This window comes from Microtus oregoni, unplaced genomic scaffold (assembly GCF_018167655.1).
Source record: "Microtus oregoni isolate MIOR12 unplaced genomic scaffold, Mior012 000101F_ref0000407, whole genome shotgun sequence".
NCBI lineage: Eukaryota > Metazoa > Chordata > Mammalia > Rodentia > Cricetidae > Microtus > Microtus oregoni.
The window spans coordinates 2,410,403-2,424,457 of NW_024544715.1; the positions used below are offsets into that span (position 1 = coordinate 2,410,403).

At 41.2% G+C, this 14,055-nt stretch overlaps 1 protein-coding gene across 1 annotated transcript in view; it reads right to left on the reverse strand.

The window, feature by feature from the left end:
* LOC121443166 (proteasome subunit alpha type-8) overlaps positions 1–14,055 on the reverse strand; it is a 48,882-nt gene that overhangs the window by 12,386 nt on the left and 22,441 nt on the right. The window contains exons 5-6 of the mRNA XM_041644843.1: positions 2,290–2,409; positions 2,010–2,072 (exon numbers count right to left, since the gene is read on the reverse strand). Coding sequence (XP_041500777.1) covers positions 2,010–2,072; positions 2,290–2,409 — 183 coding nt within the window. The remainder of the gene's footprint in view (positions 1–2,009; positions 2,073–2,289; positions 2,410–14,055) is intronic.

Here is a 14,055-nt window from a genome sequence, read left to right on the forward strand (position 1 = left end):
AGCATTCTCACGTCCCAGGTCCCTATTGTGGTGACTCTTTTTGGCCTGAGGAAGTGCCTCTCCTGTCCATTTCTGTCAGCTGCCCTCCCCACTTTTGGCTTTAAGAGAGAAGGATTACCTGTCCTGCGCTTAGGACATGGAGGACTGTCAGATTCTGGGGCTTTAACCCAGGTGTTTCTGCTGAACGTCCATATTGGGTCTCCCAGTAGCTACCTCCTCAATGGAGAGACTGGAAAAGAGCAGCTAGGTCCTCTGGAAACCTGGGTAATTTAGTACGTGGGTGGAAAGAGGTCCAGCTGGTTGGTTAAAGGCTACCGTACAAAGAGGAAGAGACCTGGCCAGTCATCCTCATCAACTCAGATCATGAAAATGGACAATAATGCCTTCTGAGTGCCAGGACTAAATTACGCCTGCCCCATGCTCCTTTGAGGAAGAAGATCTTGCCATATAGTCATGGCTTGCCTGGAACTTGTGATCTCTACTCGTGCTAGTATGGCAGGCATGCTAGGCTATCCAACAATGTTTGGATAGAGGAATTACAAGCCTTGCTTTGTGGATAAGGAAACTGAAAACTAATGATGGGGACAATTTGCTCAAGGTCATTCTGTGAAAGAAATTGATATGCTGGAATGTAGACTCAGGTCAGTACACCTCAAACTTTTAAAGCGGGTCTATGAAGTTCAAAGGGCTCTGCTTGCTATGCAGCCTATCCTGAAACATTATATGGAATTGTACTGTAACTTTTCTTCCAGGATGTACCTTCTGTCACACATCAAGAATATATGAATAACTTGTGTATGTATATCTATCATAGAAGGTATGCAGGTAACATTGCTAAAGATATAATCCTGCTTTTTGTGGCTTCAGGGTCCCTCTGGTTTGGTGTTTCTGTCCCTAAAGTCTTGTCAGAAAACATGAAAATTGAGCCTATTAGCCATCTCCATAGCCTGTGTTTACCCTCTTTTTCTGTAGGGCTATGCTGAGAGCAGACTCCAAAGTCCTGTCCCCATTCCCCTTATTTATTGACACTTTGTTGCTGTCCCGTCTGTTGGAAAAGTGGTAAAACACACACCATCATTGTTCTACACAGTACTGACTTTGGCACAAATTTCTTGTGAAAATACTTTCCTTAAACCCAAAGGAAAGAATATATAAAATAAGTCTTCTAAGTGTATTTTAGTAGTTTTCCATGCTTTGAGAGGTTTTGTACATTCTACATAGACAACTATTGGCAAACTAGACTGCTAACCTCAGGGACAACAGGAAACCATGAAACAAGTACTCTCTAGCCACTGAGTCTTCCAGCATAATGTCTGACAGGATGTTCTGAGGTAACTCACAGTGGTTGAAGCAGACATACAAGCAATGTCACAAGAAACATGAAAAGGGGGCCGGGTGATGGTGGCGCATGCCTTTAATCCCAGCACTTGGGAGGCAGAGGCAGGCGGATCTCTGTGAGTTTGAGACCAGCCTGGTCTACAGAGCTAGTTCCAGGACAGGCTCCAAAGCCACAGAGAAACCCTGTCTCGAAAAACCAAAAAAAAAAAAAAGGAAACATGAAAAGGTTATGATACTAGAGAGTAAAATTAAAATGTGAAAGAGGCTCAAGCCAGCACACAGGACTGAGGTGTGTAGCTCAGTGGCACAGCACTTACCATGCATAAAGCCTAGGGTCAGACCCTCAGAACAAGATGAAAACAGCAGCAATCAGAAAGAGTGGCGTTCTCTTACAGAGAGGAGGTCTCTGGGAGGACAGACTGTAAGGGTTCCTACCTACAGGCAGGGATACTAAATGGGCAGATCTTTACAGAGCTCTCATTCCCTCCTAGTCTTCACAAAGACAGGATGTAAGCAGTGGCTTGCAGTAAGCAAGAAATGAGCCACTCGGCCCAGAAGAAACCATTGCGCTGCCAATGGATGAACCATGTTTGCAATTCACGGGTTCCAACAGCATCTGAACTTCTATCAAGCTATGCTAGTAATACTTTCTACTTTGGTCAATAATTTACCTTCAAAGGTTGATCTCTTCTGATTATAGCCAGTTCAATGTTCTTTCCACCAGACTGGACAACCTAGTGTAGAACAAGGACACATAAGAACTTCTTTAGCTGGCTCGGGTAGAGCTCTGTAGTAGTGTGTGTGCCTGGTGTGTGTGTGGTACTGGTTTGATTCTTCCACACTATATATAAATGACAACAACCTATCTCTGAAAATTGTGTGTTTAATGAACAAAACAGGATAAGGAAACCAAAAGCGTATTCTCAGAACATACCTTCCAAGATTACTTACTTCTAGCAAAGCTTTTATTGCTAGTTTGATAGCTTCACTGTCATTAGAAATAGCTTCTTCTGTGTAATTCTTTTCTAGAAATTCCCGAACAGTTTTAGCACTCCGGCCTATTGCATTTGCCTTGAAAAATTAAAACAAAACTATTAATACAATTGGGTTTGTTGTTACCGTGTATGTTCGGGCTTTTGGGTTTACTTCAGTGTTCAATAACAGAGTCACAAAGGGACTGGGATGACATGGTCTTTTTTTTTTTTTTTTTTTTTTTTTTTTTTTTTTTTTTACTTTACAACTGCCATACAACGGGAAAGAGAAACATCTTCAGGGAGTGAAACAATTGTCTTGGCCAGTTGAGGAGCCCACAGAAATTGTAATGTACACCTTTAATATCACCTTTATAAACCCTTCCTTTAGCCGCTTCAGCACGGCATGCTGTTTGACTCCAAGGCTGCTGTTTTTCTGCTAGCAGTAAGAATAAATTCATTTAATCTAAATTTAAATTGATTCTAAGTCTTTGGTCTTTTCCAGTGGATTCAAATGCCACAACAGTGGCATCAACTGAGAATCAAGTGTTCACAAAGAGCCAAGCCTATGGGGAATTTATCCAAACCATCCCATTCCATTCCCTACCCCCCATAGGCTCGTGGCAAAATTCATTTATAAAGTCCACCACAGACTTTAACAGTCCCAATGGTGTTGAAAACTCCAAAGTCTCTTCATAATTAAAAGTCTTAATTTTTACCCCTTATAGAATAAAAGAACAACAAATTACATACTTCCAACATACAATAGCATAATATATACATTTCCATTACAAAAGGGAAGAATTGGGTATAGTGAGGAAATACTGAATCAAAACAAGATGGGAACTCAGCCAGGCAAACACCAAATCCTGCAGCTCTGTGTCTGGGCTTTAGTTTCAAAGGATTTAGACGGCTCAGCCCTCATCTTTGCTGCCTGCACTTCTCCCTCTATTTCTGTCCTCCGTGTATGCAGCTCTCCTCAGCATGTCTCAAATCTCTGACATGTCCATCTTGGGGTTTCCCCTGAAGCCTCCTTCCAGCCTTCACTTTTACAGCATCATTTAATGGCCTTCCATAGCCTTTCATCTCTGACTCCCCTTGTCACATGCTACCTAGCTTCAGTGGCTCTGATATCATGAAGGAAGGATCCACAACCTGTATAGTCTTGTATCCTTCATATCTCTAGAGCCAGCACCAAACCATCTAATTCTGGTGCCAACTTGAGAGAGACTCTTGCCTCCCTTGAATCACATTTCCAGCCGTTTTTGTTTGTTGCTGGCTTTCCTGGAGCAGAAAAATGCCCTGGGCTTCTCACAAGTTTAGAAGTTTAGCTGGATAGGGTTTGGTCCTAAGGGCACCATTCCCTTTGTCTATCTAGCAGAGAGCAAGCCTCTCTTACAGAGTGCTAATCTTCAACAATGACAGCCCACCCCCTCAGCATCTACCTCAGTTGCAACACTAAGCTTAATGTTCAAACTATATTTGTGTTTCTTTCTGTATCGTTTGTTCTTCTTCACTGCAAACCTCTGCAAGCATTATCAACAATAACCTTTACACAGACTCAACAATATGCAATTTTTCATATTTTCTCCACCAAGGAACTAGCCTGTTACCTTTTGGGGGGGGTTGTTTTTAAGACAGGTTTTCTCTGTAACTTTGGGGCCTGTCCTGAAACTCACTCTGTAGACCAGGCTGGCCTTGAACTCACAGAAGTCTGCCTGACTCTGCCTCCCAAGTGCTGCGATTAAAGGCATGCGCCACACCCAGCTGCCTCTTAACTTTTAATTTAGCTTCTGATAAATTCTCAAGACTGTAGGACAAGCTCAATAGATGTCTGAGTCTCAATAGTTTACCCTGGTTCCGAGAAAGACCACAAACTGAGAACACTCAGTTTCTCCAGAAACAGACCATCCAAAGGAACTTCCTAATGTTCCAACCATTGTAGATAGGATCACCTGCTAGCACACACCCATCGCTTTTTACCAGGACACCCCGAGACAAATATCAGCCAGTCAGGGATCCTGAAACTTAGAAATCCCTCACCCCTACCTATGTTATTATAAAAACCCAACCCTGACTGAGCTTGGGGCTCTCTGAATCACTCAATCGTTGGACACACGGAGAGTCCAGTTTGTAAACTTGTGTAAGAATAAAGGCTCTTTGCTTTTACATAGAGGACTTGGTCTCCTAGTTGGTTTTGGGGGGACTCAATGATCTAGGCGTAACATTGACAATGGAAGGAGTTAGCCAGATTCTTTGCCAAAACACTGTAAGAATGGCCTCTAGTCCAGTTGCTATTACTTTCCTTGCTTCCTTCTAGAAATTCTGGAGCAATTCTACAGCCCTCGTTATTTTCAGCACTACAGCCTAGGATCCTACCACAACAGAGGGTTCACAGCTTTATACTGTTGGGTCCCAAGGGCGCGTAAATAATAGGGAACAGGTCACCAAAGTCTAGAAACCAGAAGCAAACTTAATTCCAACCACCATGGGGGCAAAAAACCTTTCAGTGTACCGGGGCCCCAGGTCAGCAGAGTTCAGGTTTCTGACACTGTGACAATGAGCCACACACCATGGGTCCCGCTGCTAAGGTGCCACTCACACCATATCATAACAATGGTACCTGTGACACTTGGCAGGTTCTGTCAGTTCCTCCTGCCTGGTTGTTTTGAGGAGCTACAGAACCCTGTAATCTCCAGTCCAGTGCTTTTCCAACTCAGGATCGCTTAAATTCTACACCCAACACCGACAAAACTGGCAGCAATGATAGGCCCCTCGCCCCTCCTCCCCAAGCTTCCATGAGTAAGGATTCGCCTCTGGACTGTGGTTCCTCTCCTCCCAGCTCCAGTCGAAAGTACCAGTACTGAGCAACCACCTATCTCTCAGGCTTAGACCCCTTTGGGTCCCCATCCCTGTGTGATCATGTAGGGGTATATGGCCCAACCCCCACAGCCCCTGGACCTTGTAGGTGACAACCAAAGTCAGCTTGAGCCACGGTCCATGCTGAATCTCTGGGACACTGGAGTTCAGTCTCTAGACCTTATCTCTTATCTCACTCTTGGAAACTGCACGCCCACCCAATAAATCATAACCCATAGCCGCTTATTTGCACCCTACATTCTGCCAGTGATCTGGTAGCTGGAAGTGCAGCCTCGGCTTTTTTTTTCACTCTTTTGTTTTCCTTTCCTGCCCACACTGCCACACCATCCAGCCTGGGGTGGTGGCAGCGGACCCCACCCTGGCCAAACCAGTCCGACTTCAGTTTCCCCCTTTGCTCTCTGTCTGGCTGCTGGATGACAGCACCTGCTGGGGAGGTTTCCTGTCTAATTCATGTATGAAAGACTGTGAATGGTGTAGCCACACAGATGTGATCCTGAGTTTTTAATCTTTTCTGCGTGCTGTATGTCTGTCCTGTTAACTGTGTCTGTTTAAAATTTGCACTTCTCTAAAAAACTCATGGTTTCTTAGTGCCTTGCAACATGTAGGCAGGCACCATCTTGGCTAAGGGCAGGTCAAATGACCTAACTGCCATCTTTGCTATGGTAACCACGTGATGTGACAGGCCAGTGACAGGACCACTGCCTGCTAGCTCTCAGGCTTACCGGGATCCCACCCACCTGCCTGCCCCACCTGCCTGCCCCACCTGCAACAGATGTGATTCTTCCACCTGCTAGGAATCTGCGACTTTGATTCTTCACTTTTTTCTTTGCTCCAAAGACCTGCAGACGTCTGTCTGCTCTCTCTTTCTTTCACCCTGCCTGCTTGTTACAAAGTGTGAGTCAGAATGAAAAAGTCAGCTTCCTTTCGCTCGACTTCCATTTACGTGTGAATGTAAGGCAGCTTTAACTCTGCATGTGTACCTGTGTATGCAACACACATTCAACTGTGCAAAGATGAAACTCTGGTCACTGTCATCTCCTTCTAGACTAAGGAAGCAGTAAGTCTCAAGTATTTTAATTTATATAATCTTAAATAATAAACAGCACATAGTTAGATCTGTCACAACATACTGTCTATGTGATTCATCTCTGCTTTAAAATATATTCTACATAATAATAAAAATTTAAGGTTATAAATATCTATTTCAGATTAACAAAAGCTAACCTAGAAATTTACACTTCCCAGTCTTTCCTGTAAGCTGTTCTTCATTATTGCCAATTTTTACTGTTAAGCTTCAATTCTATTGAATTCTATTGAATTCAATTCTATTGCAAAAAGTTTTTCTTTACTTCTTTGTCCTTTGCAAGTAAAGTTTGTTAAGTTAAAACCAAGCTGGGTAAAACATTCTTCCACAACTTCTCAGCTTGGATCCAGCTCTCCAAGCAGATCCTGTGCTGTAGTCATAACTCATATATATTCAATAAACAGCCCTCAAATGCTCAGAGATCTGGGGAATATGGTATTTGCAAGTTTAATTAAAAAGGCTTTTTGTAACAGAGACAGGTTGGCTCCTAGCAGCAGTCCCCAAGAACTCAGTGTCCACAAATCAGCAGGAAGCAGTCTTGAGAGCTTGATGCCCTTATTCCCTTAACCTGCCACACCTAACTCCTCACCTTTTTAATTAAAAAAAAAAAAAAAAAAGGAATGCTAGTATTCAGGCACAGCTTGGCCCTGCCCCTTGGGAACCTAGCACCTCACCCCTCTGCACAGGGCAAGCAGTTGCCTGACTGTATACAGGTGTAAAGGTCCCTTTAAGAGACAAGCTCAGTCCACTCCCAAGCTCCCTCTCTTTCACTACAGTTCTTCTAAAGGCTCCTCTCTCTCTCTCTCTCTCTCTCTCTCTCTCTCCCCCTCCTTCTCTCCCCTTCACTCTCTCTTTCTCATCCCTCCCTCCCCTCTACCTTCCACTCCTCTCAATAGCATTTTCTTAATAAACTCCACATTCAAGCCCTGTCTGCATGGTGTATTCACCCACTGTGGTTTGGACCCACCTGCCATGGGACTCACTGCTAAGACCCGACTCATGCTCTCAAACGTTGGCAGAGAAGCACTTTTGTGCAGTGGGCAGCAGTCAATGGAGAGATGCATAAGTGGTCAAACTGCTCAGTCCTAAACAGGACATCTATATTAGTCCATTACCACCAAGCCTCAGGGAGCAGCATGGAAGATGAGGCAGAAGAATATAAGATTCAGAGGTTGGAAAAAGAGTACTGTGAAATGCTATCTTCTGGGCATGACCTGGCTATTACAAGACTGCCAGCAGCTATAGTGACTTATACAAGATCAAGCCAGCCAAAACACCAGAAAAGATGGGGTAGGTGACCTCCAGGTCCCACCCTCTACTACGAAACAACTGGCAGTAAACAGCGGTGGAAGAATCAATTATTGAGCATGTAGCCATTGCTGCAGTGCATAGTCCCATAGCCATGTATATATGGGTAACATTAATTGGACTTATTATGTTATTTAAAGCCCCCAAAGACATGAACTCTGGAGGGTGGCAAATTGAGGAGACATGGAAGGTAGGATGGGAAATGAGGAGCACGATATGTTCATATTTAATTGTAAATATGTATAAAAACCTAAAAAGATATAGGAATAAAAACTTTATTCATAATATATAAAATTATATAATTTTATATAATTATATATAAAATTATATAATTTTATAAATATATAAAATTAGCAACAGTTTCTAGTTTTGAAATATATACAACAGAAAATAAGTTAAGTCTAGTATTTTTAATAATAAAGAGTCAGATGTTTCTATTAAATACCTTTCAGAATCCCTTCAGGGTCTGACAGGATAACTCAGCAAGGATTTATAGAGCATTCACAGTGCAAATCTGGGGACCTGACTCCTAGCTCCAAAACCCATAGCAAGCTGAAGAAAATCAGCTCTGACCTTCACATGAATACTGGCACACATGAGATCCCACACGCACATGTATGCGCACACATTATTAATGGGCTAGAGAAGTGGCTTAGCAGTTGAGAGCTCTTGTTGCTCTTGTAGAAAACCTGGGCTCATTCACAAAACCTACATGGTGGCTCACAGCCATTCCTAACTCAGGCTCTGGGGGTCTGACAACATCTTCTGGCCTCCACCATAATCAGAGATGCACATGGTGCACATAAATACTTGAAGACACAGCATTAGTTCACATGAAAAGATAAATATTTAAACTTTTTTTTTCTGGAGCTGAGGACCAAACCCAGGACCTTGTGCTTGCTAGGCAAATGCTCTACCACTGAGCTATGTCCCCAAAGCCTTAAATTTTAAAGAAATATTTTCAGGGTCAGAGAAATGACTCAGCAATTATGAGGACTGACTGCTCTTCCAGAGGACCTGGGTTCAATTCCAAGCGTGGCAAGTAACAACTGTCTGTAACTTCAAGATCCGCATCCTCACACAGACATACATAAGGTAAAATACCAATGCACATAAAAAAAAATTTTTTAAAAGAAAGAAATCTTTTCAGCCTTGAGGTTTGGTCTTTAAGGCATCAGTTCCCAAAGCAGGTTTCACAGAAAATCAGAGTTTAGAGAAAGAAGATGAAAAAAATAAAAGTGGTTCTAAATTAAAATAACTTGAAGGAGCCCAGTGTGGTGGTGCATATTTTTAATCCCAACACATGAGAGGCAGAGGCAGGTAGATCTCTGTGAGTTAGAGGTCAGCCTGGCTTACAGAGGGAGTTCCAGGACAATCAGGGATACACAGAGAGAGCCTGTCTCAAAAACAACAACAAAAAATTGAAGGGACTGGTTAACTATGAAGTTAACCACATTTAAAACATTTAGTCTTTTTGGAAGATCCAAAAGCACTTCAATAATGAAACATTAATTTCCCTAGAGATGCTTCTTGCAAACACATGGAGCTTCTTATATGCTTTAACATCAAGAGAAAAACACTTGGAGAAATTATGATCTTAAAGACATAACATGCTATTTCTCGATTTTAAGCACTATGGTCAATGTTAAAAACAACAAAACATGTCCCCAGATCTTCAGTACTATTAGTGATGGGGACTTGGTCTATGAAAGCTAGTTTCCTAACACAGTGGTATAGAATAACCTTTTCATTAACTAACCACTACCTATACTAGTGTTCATTATGTCTATTCATACTATTATTTATCAGTCTTTACTATCAGTTTATTTTAATGCTTTAAAATGAAAATTTTAAAGAAATAAATAGTAATCAAACAAATCTTAGGATATAAATTTTGAGTAATAATGACAAGAGTATACTCTTAAGATTTTATAAGCCATACAAATGAAAGTAAACAGATTTTTCTAAGCATGTATAATTTCTTAGGTACACATTTAGATATGTATATTTCAGAACTGCTTCAGTTACATATTCTATTTTTATAATTAAATGCTTCAAAATATTATTTTCAAAAAATTTTGGAAATTATTTTCAAAAAATCAGGTAAATAGTAAAAAATTGAGAATGTAATAATCTGAAAATCATATTTTCATCATAAAATATATGATTAGTTTTTTCCATAAAGCTAGTCTTGAATAATTAAGACACACCCCCACAGGGTATTTAAACTGCTTCCCAGAGAACAAAAATGTGGTTTTCCGGTCTTCCTTCTGTATTTCCTCTCTGTGGCACTGGAAGGCCACCTGGGAGCATTGGTATCCATTAAACCTGGGCTTTTTCTAATTTGGTTTGATTTGGATTATTGAGTTGGCAGAGAGGTTTACTGGGGCACAAAAATTTTCAGTATATTTGTATATAGTAGAGGAAATAATTTGAAAAGAATTACTTTTAAAAATAAGAATTGATTAGGTTTCAAAAGTTCAAGAGAATACTTCTAGCTGACATTCAAGTAGATAATGTTATACAGTTTCCTTGTTTATTCATTAACTATAATTAATGCCCTTCTTGAATGCAAGGTTCTGGGCACTGGCACTAGTGTTTCAGTAACATAAGACATAGACAACAATCCCTGTCCTTGGATAGCTTAAAGTCCACTAGGACGTGGGGAGATAGATAATAAACAAGAGAATACTATGTAAAACAGTAGGCTGGTGGAAACCAGAAAATAAATCAGCAAGAAAAGGGCACTGGGAATGGGCTGCCTTACAGGAAGCCTGGTTAGGAGGGCATCCTCAAAACCAAGGGCAGCAGTACCTTTGAGAAGAAAGCTCAAAGCAGAGAAAGAATGTGGAGAAACAAAAGACAGGTGCAGGCTGGTGACAGCCCAGAGAGTGAGTGTGGGCGGCTCGCTGAGAAGACCCACATCAGTATGCTTTCACAGACCAGGGCAAGAGCTTTGGAATCTACTGGAAGCTGCATGTGATTCAAGAATAGGTTTTAAACAGATCTGATTTAGCATTTAACAAAATCGTCCTGTTGACAAGACCACACACCCAAGCACAGAAACTGTGTGCCTTGTAAACAAAGTTGAATCACTTACCATTGGTCCTCCTTTCTTAAGTGTACTTATTCCTGCTAGAGATCAGCAGTTTACACTCCTAAATACGACCAAGCATGTCAGGGCGTGTGTGTCTGTGTGTGTTACATTTACTGGGATTTATCAAATTATTGTTGAAAGCGGTCCTGTGAAATTATGTTCCAGGGGTCCTGTGACAGTTAATCTTGTCAGCCTGACTGGGTTAGCAAACCTGTAATAGAAACCTAAAGAACACATACTGAACTGAGCTGGAGGGCATTTACAGACACAACCAGAGCATGAGCCTCTGATGTGGTGAAGGATTTATTCCATTAATGAATTCAAAGTCTGAGCAGACTATTGGGGTGTGGTCGGACTGTGGATGGCAGATCCTGGTTGGGGAAGGTGGATTACAGGAGGCGGGGTTGTCTGTGGGGGCTGTATCTTGCTCTGCCCCATTTCTGTTAGGGCTCTGCTCTGCTGCTAGGCTTGAACAGATTCATTCCATTAACCCCATGAGGTTGGAGGTCAGTGGCAATTCGTGCAAATATGCTGCTCCTATTATCACTTGTAGTATAATAAGTGTTCTGACTCAGGAATATTTTGAGTCTTTTACACAAAATAACAGCAAGCTAATTCGCATAGCATGTAAATACTATGCTATAAAATCAAATCAAGACCCAATAATTAGAAGTAAACATTAAAACAATGTTAAAATATTCAATTCATTTAAAGGAATAAGTCCATTATTTGTTTGTTGCACTAGCCTTTTTGGTCTACATGGCAACACGCCACCAACTAGGTGGCTTAAGTAACAGAAACTTTCCTCAAACTTCTGGAGACTTGAATTACAATCTGCTTTCAGACAGCTGCTTTCTTACAAACTCCTCATATAGCTTCTCTGCCCGCCACCCAATCTCCACTTTGGAAAATGCAATTTTATTTTATTTTTTAATTTATTTATTATGTATACAATATTCTGTCTGTGCGTATGCCTGCAGGCCAGAAGAGGGCACCAGACCTCATTACAGATGGTTGTGAGCCACCATGTGGTTGCTGGGACTTGAACTCAGGACCTTTGGAAGAACAGGCAATGCTCTTAACCACTGAGCCATCTCTCCAGCCCCGAAAATGCAATTTTAAATATAAAAACATAGCACTTGAATTTGATCTATGTTCCCTTAAATTCATGAATTGAAGTTCTAACCCTTCAATGTGACTAGTTTTGAAACTAGGATGATTGGTGAGATAATTGAGGTTAAGTAACATTTTTAAAGTGGGGCCTTAACATATTAAGTGCACATGCCAATGTGGTTGGTAAAAATCTCATAGGGTCCCACCTCTATGAAGAGTTACTAGCAGTTAGTGACTGCTGAGAGCAGTAGAATTAGTCTTTCCCAGGGATGAGCCCATAGTTGGTTATCCAATACAAAGTGGCTAACCCTAAAACATATACATACAAGCAACATTAAATGGACTTAGCAGTTTGTGTGTGTATGTATATATACACACATGTGTATATGCACACATATTTATATATGTATACATATACATATATGTATACACACATATACACACAAAACACACATATGCAAGAATAAAGAAAAAGAGGCCATGAATTTGAGAGAGCAAGGGTAGGGAGGAGATGTTGAAGGGAGGAGAGGAATGAGGGAAAATGATGTGATTATGTTTTACTTAAAATAATTTATTAAAGTAGAATTCAGGACCAGGGAGATGGCTAAGCAGTTAAGAGTAAAATATATATATATATATATATATATATATATATATATATATATATATATATACATATTCCTTTCAGAGGACATGGGTTCCATAGTAGGTGTCCATATAGCAACCAACAACTAACTGTAGTCCAGATCCAAAGGATGTGATGTCCTCTCCTTGTATCAGATATGCACATGGTATGCAGACATACATGCAAGCAGAACATCCATATACATAAAAAGAATGCACATACATACACAAGTAGATAACACTTAAAAAAAGGTTTTCTGTGTTTTTTCACATTCACTGTTTTGAAAAACTATGCTTGTATTTTAGTTGGATTATGGCTTCATTCAAGTGTTAGGAAAGGATATTTAATGTCCTCAGTGAAGTATCTGTATTCCACTCAAGGTAGTTGCTTTTTAACAGTTAGTTACAGGCTGGAATCCGGAACCACAAAAGGGAACTTTTTAAGCCACTTACACTGAAGTCTCTTGGCTAACTATTATCTTAAAGTAAATTAAAAATTTCTTAGTAGGCTATGGTGGTGCATGAGTCTCAGCCAGCATGAACTACACAGAAAGAGACTGCCTAAAAATAAGCCTCTACATTTCCTGAGGAGTTTGGTGGTGGTGGTGATAGTATTGTCATGTTTTTGGTTTTGCTTTCTATTTTGAAAAGCCCCCCCCCCCCACGCCCCAGCTAGGCTGGCCTGGCCCGCTTGGCCGCCCGCTATCACCGCTTGGGCCTGCTATTGCCGCTGGGAATCTGCCAGGCTCTGGCACCTGCTCCGCCAGCCCGCCGGGACACAATAACATTTTAAGAATAAAAGTGATATAAACTCAAGTGTGAAATTATTTAAAGCCTGAATACTTAATTTTTAATAATTAAGTTAAAATCACTTATACTACATTCTATAGTTGTAGTCTTATTCTACACAAGACAGTTTATGAAAACTCACTGCTGGAAACTCTGACTGTTTCTCTGAGCGTTTGTGTCTGAGTATACAATTGAGGAAGGTGGTAGATGGGTATGGAAACAAGAATAACTTATGCAGAAAAACAATCTACTTATTGTATGAAGCTTACTACTATATACAAACACAAAATATGTATCAGAGTTTATGGTTATCTGACTCCCTAGGAGAGAGGACATGGTACTGGAGAGAGATAACTCAGCAGCTGAAAGTGAGCCCACATGGTGGCTATGGACAGTTGCAAAGGATCTGATTCCCTCTTCCAGCCTCTGAGAGCTGGTTTTCCCGTCTTCCTTTCCCTTTTCCTCTCTGGGGGGCTGGAAAATCATCTGGGAGTGTAGTGTCCAATTAACCTTGGCTTTTTCTAATTCCCTCTGATTTGGTCTGATTTGGATTGCTATGTAGGTGGAGAGGCTTATCAGGTATAGAAACTTTTCACTCCCTTTGTGCAGTCCTGACAAGCTCAAAAGAAGCCTGAGTCTCAGTAGTTTACCCTGAGGCAATACCTGGTTTGATAAAGACCACAAACTCAGGCACCACCCAGGAACAGACCTCCCAGAGGAAATTCCTAACATTCCAACCATTGTAGATAGCACACACCCTGCTAATGTAACTTTTCTAGGTTCTGCCTTTAAATAATGCCCTCTATGGCCTTCCAGCCCCACCCCATACCCGCCCCTATATCCCCCCCCCC